An 18,376-nucleotide genomic window follows, 5' to 3' on the forward strand; every position below is an offset into this window, starting at 1 on the left:
TCTCTCCAAAGAGAGGCAGTGCACGACCCACATCGCCAGTACCGCAAAGCAGTCACCCCGCTTCGCACTTAGCCTGGGCGAGTTCTACCAACCCTGGCAGGAGCAGAGGACACCAGAGGACCACCTAGGCTAAACTCATTCACCGCCCCAGAAAGGCCCAAGCGCAACCTGCCCTCGGGCTTCGACTTCCTGCCCTAGGGGACGGGGGGCATCTACGAGGAGGGACTCCGGGAAGGACGTGTCCAACTTCTTCAGGACTGGAGGGGGTGGGGCGGGGGATTGGCTCTTCTAACCCCTCCATGTGCTACGAGGCCGGATGAAGCTGAGATGGAAAAAAGGCTGGTCTAGGATAAGTTTCCGGAAAACCTGGAACCCAATAAAGAAACAAAGAAGCCTTGAAAACTCTCCTCCCTCTCCTTTCCTACTTTCCCACCCCGAACCCCACGGAATGGAAAAGGCGGAGGCTCAAGGCCGCGACGGGGCGGGTCGCGGGGGAGGACGCTAGAGGAAGAAATCTCGCGATAGGAGGCCGGCCGGGGCGGGGGTGACACCTCTTCCCTCCTCCTCGCGTTAGTTCCGGTCGCAGAGGAGACACCGCCGCAGTTGCCGCCACATCGGGAATTTCTGGCTCTTTTCTCTTCGCCTTAAATTCGGTGAGGCGCGACGCCCGCTTGTCCCTGGCCAAGATTGTGGCCCCTCGTCGTCGGACGGGCCGGGTAGTCGGGCGGGTGGCAGGTCAGGTGCGGCCCGGCTTGAATGGGCCCGGGCGGAGGCCGCCGCATGAAGTCAGGCCGGATCCGGGGCCTGGATTCGAGGGCCACCGCCGCTGCCTCAGCAGGGAGGTCGAGGGGTTGCGGCCCGGGCCGGAACGTGGGGCTCGGGTGTGCGCTTCGGCATCAGAGACCGAGGCAGTGGCCGAGGCAGGCCCCCCCCCCCCCCCGCCGCCCTGCCCGGCCTGGGTAACAAAGCCGCTGCGGCCTCTGTTGGGTGATGTACGCGTGGGGGGTTCTGGCGGGCGGGGCGGAGGAGCCGCCACCACCTCTGCGGCCGCCTCCACCGCCGCTGCTTTCGCTGGAGGGCGGGCGGATGTACGGGGCGGAGGGGCCCCCGGCGCGAAGCGCCTCGGCGCCTGTGGTCCGCTCGTTGCGGCGGCCGCCACCGCCGGCGACGGGGTCAGTGGGGAAGGGGCTGCGGGCCAGGAGCAGCCCCTACGGCGCCCCGCGGTGGCCAAGGGGGTCCTGGTTGGGGGCGGGTTATCGCGTTCGGGCCCGCAAGCACAGGAAGGGTGTGGAGGGGGGGAGACACGTGCTCGGGGAGGAGACTTGGATTGCGGGGAATGGGGCAAAGGAGGCGAGGCCGGCTCCCAGTTCATTTTGCAGGTTGGAGTGGTGCAAGCGGCCGCTGCAGTCACAGGCACGACTGGTAGGGTGGTGCCGCTCATAAGCCCCTCTGTAGAAAGGATTCGCCTTTTGACGGTGTCTGAAAATTGACGTACACGTTTTGGATACCTACTGACTATGGTGGTACTCTCTTTTAGCCTCTGTGGTGCTTAGAAGTACTGGAGTATGTAGGGGAATTTAAAGAGGAACGAGGAGGAAACCAAACAAATGTTTATGATGGGTGATTTGCCACCAGTCACTATGGTGCTGTAAAGTCATTTAAAACACATCTTTAAAGTGTTTCTTGTAGGGAGAAATGCAGCTTTTGAAGTTGAATTTAATTCAGGCAGAGGTAATTCTTCGTTTCCCCCAGGTCTATTGCCAGGCTGAAGTGTGTGTTACATTTGACTTAATATGTGACTAGACCAAGGTTTGATGCTTTGTTTTTTAAATGAATGTTGTGGCACTGATATTTTTAAGGCCTTATTTTTCTTTCCTTAGGGTGTCTTTTATGAATAATCAAAAGCAGCAAAAGCCAACGCTATCAGGCCAGCGTTTTAAAACCAGAAAAAGAGGTAAATATTTGTTTTAATATCTCTCTTCAGACTTCGAGAATAACTTTTATATCTTGGTTTCTCTGGCAGACACTTGCTTAATAGTAAACTTTAAGAGAAAATACCAGAAAGGAACTTGAATTTCTAGTTGACTGTCATTTCAGATATATACTATTTCTACTGTTTTTCTCAGCCTTTAGCTTTTAGTATCAACATATGTATCTTTAAGCAGGTTACTGAATGGTCTTTTTATTGTGAGGAGAAAGTACATTTTTTTCTTTTTTTTTTTCTTTCTTTTTTTTTTTTTTTAAGTATGGAGTGCATTTTCACTAGCTAAATTTTTTTCAGGCAGACTTATGCTTGAGGGAAAAAGTTAAGAAAGGAGAGCTCCTAATGTGATTTTGAATTCCTCCCAAACTTTGTGAAGGTTTGTGAAAGAAAAACCAGACTTTATGCATGGAAGTTAATTATGGAACAGAGTTCACATTGTGATGTCTTGAAATTAAATATTTCTCACGGACCTAGTAAGAAAAGAATTATATTAACTGCTTCTGTCTATTAGTGGGTGGTTAGGTGAATATTTAATTCTGTAGCAAGGCACTATACTAGTGATACAAAGTTAAATGAGATGTCGTCTCAGGTATATTTTGTATTTGGCTTAATACTTTCCCAAAAATCTTTCAATGTTATTGCTCAAAAACAGATATTGACCTTATTTTACAGGAAATTTTGAGGAAATAGAACTGGGTCAGCTATTGGTTATAAACTGTGTTTCTCTACCCTGGGTAACAGACACTTTGAGATATGTATTACAGAATCTTTTGTAATCCCTGATGATAGACCGTCCTCTTGTAGTGGGGAGACTGAAGAGGATTCGATTCTAGTCTTTGCAGATTTTTTTAGATTTAACCTGGTAAATTTTCTCAAGTGTGGAGCAGAAGTTGGAAACCAGAGCAGTTTAGCAGTGATGGGGGAAAGTCTGTATCCTCTTGAGTATGTGGTACTATCAAGTAATTTTATTGTTATTGGCATCAGAAAGAGCTGTCACTTCCCCAGGTCCAGATTGAGATCACTCACGCCCTCCTCGTTCTTGATGATGGGGTTCTGGGTAGCATGAACAATCATCCGAATTTGTCTGGGACTGAACACAGTTCCCAGGACATAGGCTTTTCAGTGCTAAAACAGGAAAGTCCTGGGCAAACAGGGAGGAGTTGTCCACTCTAGTGTTGTGTGAAAAGATAGCATCTAACCTAGATAGAGAGGTCAAAGCCATCGTAAAGTGTGTGATAGCAGCTCAGTAGAGGCTGGTTATGTGTGTAAGGCACTGTAAGTACCAAATGAATGATTTAAAACAACAATAACCACGTAGTGTTACGGGCATTTAAAAGAATGAAGAGTTCCAGTGTTTGGACAAAATTTCACTCGAGAACAAAATTTACCTGAAATTTAGAGGATGTCCTAAATTTCAGAAGAACCCAGAGGCAATAGGAGAGCATTCAGGGTAGAAATTGTCTCCTGGCCATAGGAACACACTAGCTCACTTAACTCATCATTTGTGAGACTTATGTGAAAAAATAGTGGGGAAAAAAGCCACACAGTTCTTTGACTAGGCAGTCATGCCTTGGATTTGCAGAGTGTGTGTTTAGGTCTTTTCTTGTGTTTGTGTTTTCCAGCTGTTGAAATAAATGAGATTGTGCTACATGTGGTTAATTTATTCAGTACTTACACTTTCATAAGGTGATGGTTTTGTGGCATTTTGGTAAGCCTTTTAAAACTAAATGTTGTGGGGTTTTCCCCCCAGATGAAAAAGAGAGGTTTGACCCTACTCAGTTTCAAGACTGTATTATTCAAGGCTTAACTGAAACTGGTACTGATTTGGAAGCAGTAGCAAAGTTTCTTGATGCTTCTGGAGCAAAACTCGATTACCGCCGATATGCAGAAACACTCTTTGACATTCTGGTGGCCGGCGGAATGCTGGGTAAGTGGGTTTTGTGGGAGAGTAATGTATAGAAATTGTATGGAATCCAGAATATGAACTATTTGACAGTCCTGTCAAATTGGGGTGGCTCTGTTTTTGGCTTTTTACCTCCTTAGGATTTTTCCATTTTTTTCCCTCCAAGATCATAGTAACTTAGCAAATTGTCTTGCCCTGTTTAGCTTTATAGTCGAAATCTGTTACAAAACCATAATATTTGGGGATGACTTTCTGATACCTATGTCCTTACTACATCCCCGATCAATAATTTTTCCAACTTGTGTTTGTACACTCTGTTAATGAAGAAACCCTTACCTCTTCTGTCTTATGAAATACTATTTCCCTATGCCTGAGGTCTAATCCTACACTCTTCAGTGCATTAGCCACTACCCACATGTGGCTATCAATCACGTGGAATGTGGCTAATCTAAATTGAGAGGTGCAGTAAGTGTCAAATACACATTGGATTTTAAAGACTTACAGAAAAAAGAATGTAAGACCTCTCAATAATATTTTGAATACTGAAATGTTAAAATCAATATTTTTGATATGTTGGGTTAGAGTATATTATAAACTACACTTTTTATTTTTAATGAAGTTACTAGACGATGCGAAATTACATTGTGTAGCCCACATTATATTTCTCTTGCATGGCACTGCCCTCACTTCTGCCTCTGCCCTCAGCAGCTCAGGGTATCTTAAGAGAATGTGCCATTTAGCTGTGTGTCTTCAAATGATGATGGCAATTTCATTTCCATAGCTCTTTAAGAATTTCAAAATGTTTTCATAGTGATAACTTCTTGACCCTCATAGCCAGGCTGACAGAGTCAGAACTCTGTAAGCCTGCAGGGTGGAGGCTTAGAGAGGTTTCAGTGACTTACCTGCAGTCAGATAATTACTCAGTGGTAGAACCAAGGAACATACGTTCATATGTTCTAATGCCTAGTCCAGTGAGTATTTCTTCCACTGCATTACCAGTTTATAGTAAGAAATACCGATTTTCTATTTATAGTACTATCAATAAGCCTGCTTTTAAAATTCTTTTTAAAACCTTTACTAAGGAAATTTTTGAAGACACCCTAGAGAAAATAGTAAAACAAACTTTTTGTCTATTACCCAACTTCAGTAATTGTTAAGTCTTAATCTGGCTATATCCTCACTGACTTCATCCCCCTCCCCATATTTCAAAGTATATATCTGACATCACTTTATCCATAAATACGTACAAATGTATATAAAAGATAACTCTAACTTGTAGGTTTTTACGGCCCAGCCTCTCTAGCAACTTGAAAGGTTGTTTCTCTACATTATCAAAACCAACTCAGAACATCTCCACTTGTGTGACAGATTCGATACTGTTGAATGCTTAATGCAGTGAGTTCAATTGGGTTGCTAAAGGGGGTTGCTAAATTGTTTCACTTTATTCACAAATACTGAACCAACTAGCCATGTTCCTACTGAGATACTGACTTTGCTTTCAGCTCATCTTCTAGCATTTTTATCATTTTATTTTATTATGGGAATCCTTTCAGAAACTAAGATGGAAACAATTATTAATTTAAATGAAGGTCACTGCAAATTTTTGTTAAATATACCTTAGCCCCAGGTGGTACACTGGCAGATGACATGATGCGTACAGATGTCTGTGTGTTCGCAGCACAAGAAGACCTAGAGACCATGCAAGCATTTGCTCAGGTAAATGAGACTTTATGTATTTATTTCAGTTAGCTGCTATCCATCTACATAGGAGTAGTCTGCTTTTAAGAGGTTGGAGGAATTTGAAGATTTAGAGATACTTTTTTGGAGCAATATAATGAAATGTGTTAAGACAAAGCAGAAAAGATTGAATTAGTTATTTTCCTACTTGTCGCTTTGGAATTAATCCATTTCTAAGAAAAACCTCAAGCTGAAAAGGAAAATCATATCCTTGTCATGATTTCCATCATAGAATTATTCTGCATATAACTTTTTTTTTTTTAAGATTTTATTTATTTGAGAGACAGTACGAACAGGGGATGGGCAGAGGGACAAGCAGGGGCTCGATCCCAGGACCCTGAGATCGTGACCTGAGCCAAAGTCAGACACTTAACTGACTGAGCCACCCAGGTGCCCCTGCATATAACTTCTTAAAGATGAATGGGTTATAGGCAGATTAGCTTACCAATCAATGTTTGATTTGAAGGTTTCATACATAGTTAGGTTTGTGTTATTGTAAGCAAAGAATTCAAGCGTATCTAGCCTAGAGATTTGCTGTCTGTGTCATTAGGAAAGAACTATATTCTGTGATCTTACTCTGTTAATATCCTACAAATGGGTAAATGACTTATATTTGAGCAATAATTAGTCCTTACTTTCACATTTGGCAATAAAAATCTATTGTGGGGTGGCTTAAGTGTTAACAGATCAGTATATTGTAGGGTTTGGGATAGGGTTTGGGAGTTGACAGACTCTTCCTAAGCTGGCTTAAACAGCTTGTAAACTCTTATATCCAGTGGAAGGTTTACTTTGATGTTCTAAAGATACTATGAGATACTCAGATCTTTTAGGAATCTGGCATCTTTAGTTACGAAATTATTAAATTCCTTCATTGTTCTTCATAGGTTTTTAACAAGTTAATCAGGCGCTACAAATACCTGGAGAAAGGTTTTGAAGATGAAGTAAAAAAGGTATGAAGAACAGTATGCTTTATGGAAACAAAAGATGGGGGTCAAAGAGGAGGACGTTGTATCTTAATTCTGCCACAGATTTGAAATGATTAGCTATTTACGTAGGCCTGCAATGTGGTTTGGGGGTACACCATTTAGTTTAATTTGTTATACACTGTTTCTTAGCTTTGTGTCCAAACAAGTGACAAAAGGCTAAAGATCAGAATGGGGTCTGTTCAAGATGGGGGGGCGGGGGGTAGAGGATCAGAGCTAAGCATATTGAGAAAAATTTAACGTATTTGCTGTTGGAGTCTTAGGTATTTTATATATAGGCAGACCTAGTAATCTAGTAATGTTAACTGTAACTGTTAACTCATTTAATACTCAAAAAAACCCTGTGAGGCAGGTTTTATTATCCACGTTTACTTATGAGGAAACTGAGGCACAGAGTTAAGTAACTTGCCCAGGATCACTCAGCTAGTATTAAAACTGAGATAAAAATTTGGATGGTTAGACCCCAGAGCCCACACTTTCAATCAGTATAGTTTGTCTTACTGCTTTTCTTTATATAATTGCTCTCTTAACCTTTAATTATTTACTTTTATAGCTGCTGCTGTTCTTAAAGGGTTTTTCAGAGTCGGAGAGGAACAAGCTGGCTATGTTGACTGGTGTTCTTCTGGCTAATGGAACACTTAATGCATCCATCCTTAATAGCCTTTATAATGAGAATTTGGTTAAAGAAGGTAATCAGCCTTTAGTAAAGAATTGTCTTTGGTTGGCTGAAGGTGGGGATAAATAAGAGCATGAAAGATCTGAACTGATACAAAAGCTAGGATATAGTTTATGTAGATATGACTTGTGTAATAGTCTTAGTTTTCTTAATTATCCTTAAATTTAATAAAATTAATTAGATATTTCATGTATACCTTTGGCTCTCTTTAGGCATACAGCAAATATCCAAAGTTCAGACAGAATGTGGTTATAGCATAATGAGAAATGCCAGGGAAACCCAGAAAAATTAATTCCAGTTGGGGGAAATGTTGAGCTAAAAAGAAAATAAGGTCCCTATTGTCATTTTCATAGTTAAATAATTCTCTGCAGTTAAAAAACTTATTTTTTTTAAAGATTTTATTTATTTATTTGACAGCGAGAGCAAGATCACAAGCAGAGGGAGTGGGAGAGGGAGAAGCAGGCTTCCCACCGAGCAGGGAGCCCAATGCAGGGCTCTGTCCCAGGACCCTGAGATGATGACCTGAGCCGAAGGCAGACGCTTAACCGACTGAGCCATCCAAGCGCCCCAGAAACTTTTTTTAACTAGAGTACTAGGTATTTAATGTGCCTTATTTCCCACAACAACCCTGTCAAGTGTCAGTACTATTACTGTCATTTTACACGTTTCAAAACCAATTTAACAACTAAAAATACGTAACTAGCAAATGATAGAAGAGAGAAATTGGAGTGAAATGGTAAGCAGCTTAGTGGCAGAAGGTAGTTTAGAGGTAAAGTGAGTAATTCTGTGTGGTTGAAATGAGGAGATAGAGTGTTGAAATCCACCTAACTTCTGTTAAGTAAGCTCTTTTGTTCTACAGGGGTTTCAGCAGCTTTTGCTGTAAAGCTCTTTAAATCATGGATAAATGAAAAAGATATCAATGCAGTAGCTGCAAGTCTTCGGAAAGTCAGCATGGATAACAGACTGATGGTTTGTAATTTGTTACGTTCTTCCCATTCTTGTCAACACTTAAAAGTGTAATAAGGGAATTTTCTCATTTCTAATCTGTGAAAAGAGGTGTTTTTCTCAGTAGGATTAAAGACCATTTAACCAGATTAAATTCTCCTTTCAGGAACTTTTTCCTGCCAATAAACAAAGCGTTGAACACTTCACGAAGTATTTTACTGAGGCAGGCTTGAAAGAACTTTCAGAATATGTTCGGAATCAGCAAACCATAGGAGCTCGAAAGGAACTCCAGAAAGAACTTCAAGAACAGATGTCCCGTGGTGATCCATTTAAGGATGTAAGATACTTTCGTTTAAACCATCTTAATGATTTCTTTCTGGCAAAGAAAATGTTTATTCACTTGAGAAGCTTTAAAGTATTTCACTAGAGTGGGTTTTAATTAATAGCTGTAGAATGTTCTGCTGGGGCTTTTCGTCAGTCTTTTTCATATTTAGTGCTTTACTAGTGCCCAGAAATTATAACACTTGGGGATTTTGTAAGGTGCAAGCCAATGGATGGATCATCTGTTTCCATATCCTTCCGTTCCTAGCCAGTTTGCCTGTGTGTAAATTAAATTATGGGTTGCACTAGAGGTCCATCCCTTCTAGTTCTAGAAGTTCTCTGATCACATGTGGTACACATGTGGTCATTGCCAGTTGCATGGAGAGTTGTTTTTATGTTTTTGTAAAAGGTCTGAGTTTGTTGTGTAGAGTGTACATATCAAGATAGATTTCTTTTACTAATTTTGGATTCTTTTTGCAGATAATTTTGTATGTCAAGGAGGAGATGAAAAAAAACAACATCCCAGAACCCGTTGTCATTGGAATAGTCTGGTCCAGCGTAATGAGCACCGTGGAATGGAACAAAAAGGAAGAGCTTGTAGCAGAGCAAGCCATCAAGCACTTGAAGGTATTAGAATTTTGCCTTTGCAAACATTATTCTGCTTTTTAGTGGGGATAAGTGAGCTGTTACTGTACTTAAAGGATGTATCACATCTTGTGGTTCCTGGGGATAACCACCAGTGAGTAGACAAGTAACTATTCCTGGTGGTTATAAACTCTTGATAATCTTTTTAAAAGTCTGACTTGACCTTTCTTTGGTTCACAGGTTAAAAACAAATACACGTTTAAAAATAGCATATGCCTGCAATTTGGTGTTTGCTTTTGAGGGAATACTGGAAAAAAAGAGGACTCCTTTTTTATCCTCTAAATTATTAACATTGTATTGACAGTTGTCTGCAATCCCTGGTGCAGTATTGCTTATTTGACTTAGGTTCTTAGTAGATTCTTCTGCTTTATTTGGTTCTTGTTTTAGTTTCCACTAAATAGAGTATAATTCACAGTGATTTTAAAAGATCTGTTCTATGTTTTAGGAATTTTGAAATGGGGGGTCATTGTAATAAATGACAAAACTTTTTCTCCTTTCCCTTTAAAAGCAATACAGCCCTCTACTTGCTGCCTTTACTACTCAAGGTCAGTCTGAGCTGACTCTGTTACTGAAGATTCAGGAGTATTGCTATGACAACATTCATTTCATGAAAGCCTTCCAGAAAATAGTGGTGCTTTTTTATAAAGGTAATTTAAATTTTGAATTTGGTGATAAAAATCCTGGGGTTGCCTCGGTGGCTTAGTCAGTTAAGTGTCTAACTTCGGCTCAGGTTGTGATCTCAGGAGGTCCTGGGATTGAGCCCCCTGTGGAGCTCTACACTCAGCACGGAGTCTCCCCCCCATCACCACCAAATAAAATCTTAACAACAACAAAATCCTAGACTACTAACAATTCCAGTGAGTAGTTGTCTGAACATCAGCTCCATAAAATATTTTAATCATAGGACAAAATTGTCTCTAATTGAATTGGGTGCTTTTTAGTCCATTAATATCAAAACATCTCTAAACCTTATTAAGTTGAAAACCTAAAATCTTCTTGACATGGCCTTAAACTTCACCTCCCATTCTCTACCAGTTTCTCTTCCCCAGACACACTTTTCACATCTCTCTAGTCTTTGGCCCATGACAAATTGACTTTACCCTACCCCATTACCCAATGTAAACCTTTACTTGTCCTTCAAGACCAGTTCAAAATGCTTATTATAAAACCTTCTATTTCAGTTGTTATTCCCTTTTCTGTGATCCTGTTTCAAAACTTCTAAAGTGGTTAATAAAGATAAGGACTTTGTTGGGAGAGCGTCTGTTGTAATATTTAGTTTACTATGGTTGCTAATAATGTTTTCTTCAATTCTGCATAAATCAGACCAGTTTGACCCCAGTAAGTGTAGTTCGTGTGCTCATGTATTGTTTCTGTGACCTAGTTTTCATAAATGATTTTGTTGGTTCCTGTATTCTAAACTTAGAACAGAGGTCTATATCCCCATCCCCAGAATTTTTTGTTTTTAAAAAAGAATAGGGTCATGAATTCCCAAGTATTCCATGCTTTGGTTATAGTTAGGTTTCTGTATTACAGAGCTTATAGTTAGGTTTCTTGAAAGTATACCCCCATTTACATCCTCCTCCCACTCTAATTATTTATAAACAAATCCTAGAAACCTTTATTTAATTAACTTTTCAGTATGGGGTTTGTAAAGTACATGGACTTTTATTTACCACAGTACCATTTTCACATGTAAAAAAATTAATGTAATCCATCAGATATCCCTGATTGTTTATCACAAGGTTTCCCAACCTTGGTACTACTGGTATTTTGGGCCTTTAACTCTAGTTGGTAACTATCCTGTGCATTATAAGAGTGTTGAGTAGCATCTCTCCCCAGTGTAACAACCAAGAATGTCTCTAAACATTGTCTAAACATTGTCAGATGTACCAGCGAAGAGGGGTGTAAATGCCTTCAGTTGAGAGAATCACTGGTTTAGTAAGTGTTTTTCCTAGTTGCAGGTTATACATTGGCAACAAGCTGATAAAGCATTTCTTTCTTTCTTTCTTTTTTTAAAGATTTTATTAATTTATTCAACAGAGATAGAGACAGCCATCGAGAGAGGGAACACAAGCAGGGGGAGTGGGAGAGGAAGAAGCAGGCTCATAGCGGAGGAGCCTGATGTGGGGTTTGATCCCATAACACCGGGATCACGCCCTGAGCCGAAGGCAGACGCTTAACCGCTGTGCCACCCAGGCGCCCCCGATAAAGCATTTCTTAATAGAGGGCACTCCTTTAAAAATTGAGGAAACCAGTTGAGCGTTTTGAATACAATGATTGTTTATACTTAACTTTTCAGTAGGCTCTTTTTGCCATGCAGGCATTTGCACTTTAGGTGGCTTCTGACTCTGCCTGAAAACTCCCGAATATAATGATTGCTCTCTTTATAGCTGAAGTCCTGAGTGAAGAGCCCATTCTGAAGTGGTATAAAGATGCACATGTTGCAAAGGGGAAAAGTGTCTTCCTTGAGCAAATGAAAAAGTTTGTAGAGTGGCTCAAAAATGCTGAAGAAGGTAAGTCTTTTCCTTGGTGCAGTTTGGTAAAGCCTGAGAACTAATTTTAATGCGGCCATAGAATGTGCTACCTTTTTTCATTGAGATAACCATTTTGTACCTGAAGTACAGATTTTTGTTCATTTGTGACAGACCTACAAATAGTCATTTGCTTTAGGGCACATGGGGAGAACTTGACTTTAAATACTAAAGTATTTTGATCACTTGGCGAATATACTAACATACTTACGAGGGAAATTGAAAAATTTGAGACTATTTAATAAATATTAGATTTACAAATGAAGGCTTTTGAATATCCCCCTCATAAGTACAGGGTTATTAATAAAATTACTTAATTGTAATTAAAGAGCTTCAAAATTATAAATGGGAACTTTTGCTTTCTGATATTTATATAATGCTTGACTGCATTTTTTTCCCCTTTTCTAGAATCTGAGTCTGAAGCTGAAGAAGGTGACTGAATTTTGAAACTGCACCCTCAGTAAAGCAAACAGGAGTTGTAGATAAAATGTCATGTCTCATGTGTCCTGGTTCTTACATCTTCCTACCTCCCTATATCAAGCATGATATAAGGGCTTTCATGGCAAATTTTATTTTAACTATTTCTATGGTTACTGGAAATGTTGGGTTTAGTTTCTAAAACCATGTTTTAAGTAGCTACAGGAGCTATAGATTTGAATCTAATATTGCATTAGTCTTTTCAGTTATCTTCTACCTCCTGTATTTTCTACTGTAATAATGTAATTTAAGGCCTTCCACAATGAACAGTTCACTTTATTCCCTGGGTTTTCTATATAAACAGTTTTCAAGATATGATTTGGTTAAAATAATTTGTTATAAAAATTCTGTTTGCAAATTAAACTGTAAAAGTATCCAAAGTCTCAAAAGGCAATGATTTGTGTGATAACTTGGTATGCCCAAAGCCCTGCTCAGCAATGAAAATCTCATATACAGTAATTGAATTCATTAACGTGAATCTTGAGTATTTGGACCATTGCTTGCATGTTGATATTTTCTTGCATTTTTAACCCTGGATGTCATTGAGCTCAATTGTTTGCTCTCTGGTTTTCATTCTTTAGTAAAGCCATAGAGAGCAAGCTTAAAAGTGAGTTTTTGGGAAACTGTATGTGGCAGAGGTGGTGGGAAGAAGAAAGTTGAGCTTTTTCCCATACAGAAACTTTTGTATTCAGTTTGTATCTTTCCACGCAAAACAGGTGGATATTCTTCTCATTACAACCATTTTCAAATGTACGTTAGAAAAATCTTGTCATTTAAAGTATTTTACATTTGTCATGCACTTCGATTAAAAGGAAAGGACTCTAATGTGAGTTAGGGGCGCCTAGCTGGCTCAGTCAGTAAAGCATTTGACTCTTGGTTTCGGGGTCATGAGTTCGAGCCCCACATTGGGTGTAGAGATTACTTTTTAAAAAATAAATAAAAATAGTGTGAGTAAAGGAAATGACTCTACTAAACCCAGTAAGTTGTTAAATGTTAAGTGGTCAGCGTGTTCTAATTGAGACTCTAAATGTAACTCATTTCCTCTTGGCTTTGAGTATTTGTTGTAAAGAATGAAGTGCAATGGTAATATATTCCCACTTGATCATACTGGGTCAGCTTCATTCTCTTAACATACTCACAGCTCAAGCATCTGGCTATTAACATACCCGAGTTGCCATCTTTTTAAATTGCCATGAGCCAAATATCTCTTCTATATGATTGATCCATTTATTTTAATGGCTGCCTTTTAATTTCCATTTATCTTTTCTTGCTGCTACCCATATATATATTTTATATATATATATATATATGTAGTCATTAGAAAACAAAATACGACCACTTTGATGGAGAGACTTCATGTTAAAAGTGAACATTTTGACAGTTTTTTTTTTTTCTCGATGAAAGAAACTAACTTGGAATAATGCCACCAGAGACTGAATGGTAATTGCCCCTCTCAGAGGTGCCATTCTATGAGCCAAGAATTTGGTGTTTAAAAGTTCATCTTGAGGGAATAACGTGTAATATATAACCTTAAGAAGAACATTATAACTGATACCATTGTGAATGGGGTGAAATTGTTAAATGAATAATTTTGATAAAGTTTTCATGCACAGGCAAAATGTATTCACTAGGTTTCTACGTAGTGATCTGCTTTTACTTTGTAATTTGTAGTCCTCAAAAGACTTTTTTTAAAAAATAAAGTCCATCCTTACACTTAGGTTATAGGTCAGTCTTCTTTAATTTTTTTTTATATATTCCATGTTAATGCCTAAGGAGTAGCTGTATGTTATGCATTCAGATGTCTCTACTGTGTAAGCATTGAATAATTGTCCTCATTCTTATGATTCCCAAACTGTAAACACCCACCCAGAATTCTGATGTAGCGGAAACTACATTTACTATTTCTACAGTCAAACCATTGCATGTTACTGTTGTACAAAGTGTACCCTATTTTATTATATACTGTGTATAGTGAAAGAGTGTGTAGTCTTCCGGAACTACGTTATGATCTTTGTCTGATCATAGTTTTTTTTCCTTCATAATGACAAAGTAGTATTTACTACAGTATTATAGTAAATGGGTAAGTCACCTGTGACAGTATAGTGTAAAGAAAGGGAATGCTTCCTAAAGACTGCAGATTTTTATTTTGAATTTTAAGTGTTAATTTTGGAACTGAGCTGCCAATGCCCATCTATGCCCTCAAATATGTAATGCTTAATCTAGATGTTAAAATTGTAATTATGATTGGATAAGTGTTAGTTGATTTTCCAAACTTGGTGTTGGTTTCTAAGGATGTCTCCTTAGGTGCCGTAATTAAATGTGTGTTTAGAGCTGACCATAAGTTTCTTAATCTTAATTATTCTGGGAGTATTGTCCTAGAGGTACCTAACTATTCTGTTCTTAGAAAAATTCCAAATACCAAAAATGTCACAGGATATTTTGACATAGCATAGTGATGGTGGTGAGAGGAAATGCATCTGCTTTATACATGAAAAAGAGTGAGAATGATTTTTTTTAATTTTTGTTTTTGGTCCCACTTGGCAGTGACATCACCCCTATTGCAAATGCATGACTGTTTTTTTTAAAGGGGAGGGGACCTAATAATAGACATTTGCATTGGCAGACATATCTTTATGTGTATCCATATCCTGAGACAGTATTTTTTTTTTTTTTTTTTTTTTTTTTTTGCCAATCTTAACAGTTGGGCTTTACACCCCAGCCCACCATAGACAAAAGACATACCATTCCCCATTGGCTTTGAAGGTCTTAACAGATTCTTACTTGATTGTAAATGCATCATAAATAGAATCATTTGGGGTCCTTCTAATCTATAAAAATCAATTAAAATCCTAGGTGAATGGTTTAATTACAGTTGTTAGGCATAACATGTGTATAATGGTATTGAAATTTTACTGATGAAACTTGACAGGAGATTGGGAACTGACATACTGGTTGGCTTTAAGTGTAACAGATGCCAAAATTTTAGTGTGCATTATCACTTGGACTACTGAATTACCTTTGTGAAAATTTTCCTCAGATGCTATTTACAGGTGTCATGTCAAATAGGTTAAGCATTTATATGAGAATTCTGGTAAATTGCCTTGCTATGATTTTTTTAATGTGAAGTATTAGTCCATTAGTATTGATTGAAGGTGTTTCTATTCACCAGCCTACTGAGGCCTAAAGGTTTAAAATATATTTAATAAGTTTTTCAGTAGGCTTTATTTTAAGTGGACTTCAGAAGATATAAGTACTTTTGACTTCCAAATAGTGAATCTATAATTGGCTTTTGTTTAAAAATGAGTTGCAGTGGTTTTGTGTCTAAACCGAATCATGCATAATTGCATGACATGGTGTGGATTAGAAAGGCTTCCCAACTCCCTGTTCCTTCCCAACTTTTTCTCCCTGTTTAACTGGCAGTGAACAGCCATATCAGTTTCAATCCTTTATTTTTAATCTCTTTTTTTAATTTAAATTCAATTAGCATAATGCATTGGTTTCAGACGTAGAGGTCAGTGATTCATCAGTCTTACATAATACCCAGTGCTGGTTACATCACATGCCCTCCTTTATGACCATCACCCAGTTACCCCATTTCAACAACCCTCAGTGTGTTTCCTCTGGTTAAGAGTCTCTTAATGGTTTGTCTCCCTCTCTGGTTTCGTCTTGTTTTTCCCCTCTCTTCCCCTATGATCCTCTGCTTTCTTTCTTCAATTCCACATATGAGTGAGATAATTGTCTTTCTCTGATTGACTTATTAAATCCAATCTTTTTATTTTCCATGCACTTAAAAGAATTTTTTCTTATTCTAGGAGTATAGTCTCACCTCTTAATGAATTGAAAAAAGGATGAGGATACTTTAGAAATGCACTCAATCACTGTCAACTTAGTAATTTTAAATAATTTAAATGAAAAGCTCGGCTGCTTGTGGTGCCCACTGTAGCGCCATAGAGGAAACACTGGTGAAAAAAATGCTGAGTCTTTTGTTTTATAGACGATCTGGAGGGACCAATAATACCTTGTTCAAACTATGACATAATTAGAATGTTGATTGATGGCTGTTTCGTGCAGGCTTGGGAACTATGCATTAAGTGTATACAGTGAATTTGGGGTGTGACAAAGTTATTAAATATAATTGAGCTATCCCATTTCAGGAGTTTCCAGTCAGTGTAACTGCTTGACAATATCTAAGGACAAAATAGTTTAAACTATTTTTTAAAGCTGAAATGCCGAAGGCTGTGCTTAAGCAGTTGACTTAGAGGTTAACCTGTTAGGGAAATAAGTGACCCATTATAGACTGAAGCCTCTAGTACTTCAAAAAGATGTTCTATGTTCTCTGGCATCTTAAGCATATTTTCTCTGTAAATACACCTCATTTCCATTCTAGTTAGGAGTAATGGACCCCAGCATGGCAAACAGTTGAAGAATGGAGAAAACTGGATAGCTGATATTCCAGATAGTTGTTGGCACTCAGAACCATGTCAAGTACAGCCATCCAAACCAGTAATTACATTGCTGCATTATTTCTGTGTTAACTGTGAAATCTGCTGCTTGTCTGTACCCTTGAAATTGAATAAAATTTCATGAGACTCCTTGTTAACATAGAGAAGCAATGACTGTTGTTGCGTTGGTTGGTGTGTGCTAATAACCTTTAAGCGCTGCAGTTGCTTACGGCTCCAGTCCTTGTCCTGGTCCTTTCAGTTCTCCCTCGGTGTTTTAAAGACTATCAAAAGGCCTGCGCCTCCAGAGATCTTTTTCTTCAGGCCGCTTTTGCTTTTTGTTTGGCTCCGATACACTTCAGACTCATTCAAACAGTCAAAAAATATGTGTTTCACTTCATAAAATACTAGTGCCATCTACCCTCCCTGGGAAGTTTCAGCTTACTTTCAGCCCTCCCATCTAATGGATCAAGTTCTGTCCATTTCTTTTCTTTTCTTTCTTTTTTTTTTAAAGATTTTATTTATTTGACAGAGGAGAGCCAACGAGAGAGGGAACACAAGCAGGGGGAGTGGGAGAGGAAGAAGCAGGCTCATAGCAGAGGAGCCTGATGTGGGGCTCGATCCCATAACGTCAGGATCACGCCCTGAGCCGAAGGCAGACGCTTAACAACTGAGCCACCCAGGCGCCCCAAGTTCTGTCCATTTCAACTCCCAACTCCAGTGCCACCACTCTAATTCAGCCCACCAGCATCTCTTAACAGCTAGTGTCGTCTTTGAATGCAGGTAAAACAACTGAAGACCTTTTTGCCAGGAGTGACCTGTATGATTGATTCTTTAGCTTCAGCCTTTTTCTCTTATTGACCCCATATGTTTAGCATCCAACGGTACTTGTCAGGTAGCAAGCATTAAATATTAGGTAAGTGAAGAAAGAACAGGCACAATGATACTTCCTGTGTTTAATCAGAATACTGAAGTTGAGGATCTGAAAAACGGGGTGTTGCAAGCACAAAGTCCTGTGAATTAGGTAAGTATTTAGAAGCAACTTAGACAAGGTTAAAATCCAAGATAGTATGTTCTGTAGTTAGGATCGCTATGACAAGGGACCAAAGTAGGAAAAGAACCTGTCAGCAAATTGTAAATGCATGTTAGATGCCCTGCTGAGCTTTAGCAGGATGGTAATGAAAATTGGATACCGAAATTCAGGTGTACAGGAGGAGGTAGGTAATCCAGAGTGAGGTGAGTGCAAAGCCAACATGGTAGGTACTGGCAAGTTGGAGTGTCTGGTTTCAAGGGCCACATAATCTAAGTGATTAAAACTACCATGGGAGACAAATTACACTTCAAAAAAATAGGGTTTGTAAGTCCGTAACATTGAGCAAAACAGACCATGCGTGCCTACCTGAGACAATCGGAGAAAGATACCCATCTACTAGCTGTGTGACTGGGCAAATAATTCAACTTCTGAGCCTTGTTTCTGCATCTATAAAATAAGAATTATAATGGTTAAATGATGCCTATCTCATGGAGTGGTTGAGAAGTTTACAATAAAATACTTAAATAAAAGGAAGGTGCTTAAAACAATACCTCTCCTCTAACAATCACTCCATGAACTGTGGCTGTCCCCTTGTTTGCCAACAGTGTGTTTGGAAGAGCAAAAAGCTACTGACACTAGTAAAGCCCTGAATACAGGTTTCTTGCTTGATTTGAACTATTAGAAGGTAATGAAAGTCCCAAA

At 39.1% G+C, this 18,376-nt stretch overlaps 1 protein-coding gene across 1 annotated transcript; it reads left to right on the forward strand.

The window, feature by feature from the left end:
- Nucleotides 1–506: 506 nt before the first annotated feature.
- On the forward strand, nucleotides 507–16,802 carry BZW1 (basic leucine zipper and W2 domains 1). Its single transcript, XM_045806440.2, has 12 exons — nucleotides 507–653; nucleotides 1,881–1,954; nucleotides 3,735–3,911; nucleotides 5,509–5,603; nucleotides 6,509–6,574; nucleotides 7,161–7,296; nucleotides 8,143–8,252; nucleotides 8,395–8,565; nucleotides 9,030–9,176; nucleotides 9,703–9,841; nucleotides 11,585–11,707; nucleotides 12,134–16,802. Exons 2-12 carry the CDS (start codon nucleotides 1,891–1,893, stop codon nucleotides 12,163–12,165), a joined length of 1,260 nt encoding a protein of 419 aa, XP_045662396.1. The 5' UTR covers nucleotides 507–653; nucleotides 1,881–1,890; the 3' UTR covers nucleotides 12,166–16,802.
- Nucleotides 16,803–18,376: the final 1,574 nt, after the last annotated feature.

This window comes from Ursus americanus, chromosome 1, assembly GCF_024610735.1.
Source record: "Ursus americanus isolate L20-20 chromosome 1, mUrsAme1.1.p, whole genome shotgun sequence".
NCBI lineage: Eukaryota > Metazoa > Chordata > Mammalia > Carnivora > Ursidae > Ursus > Ursus americanus.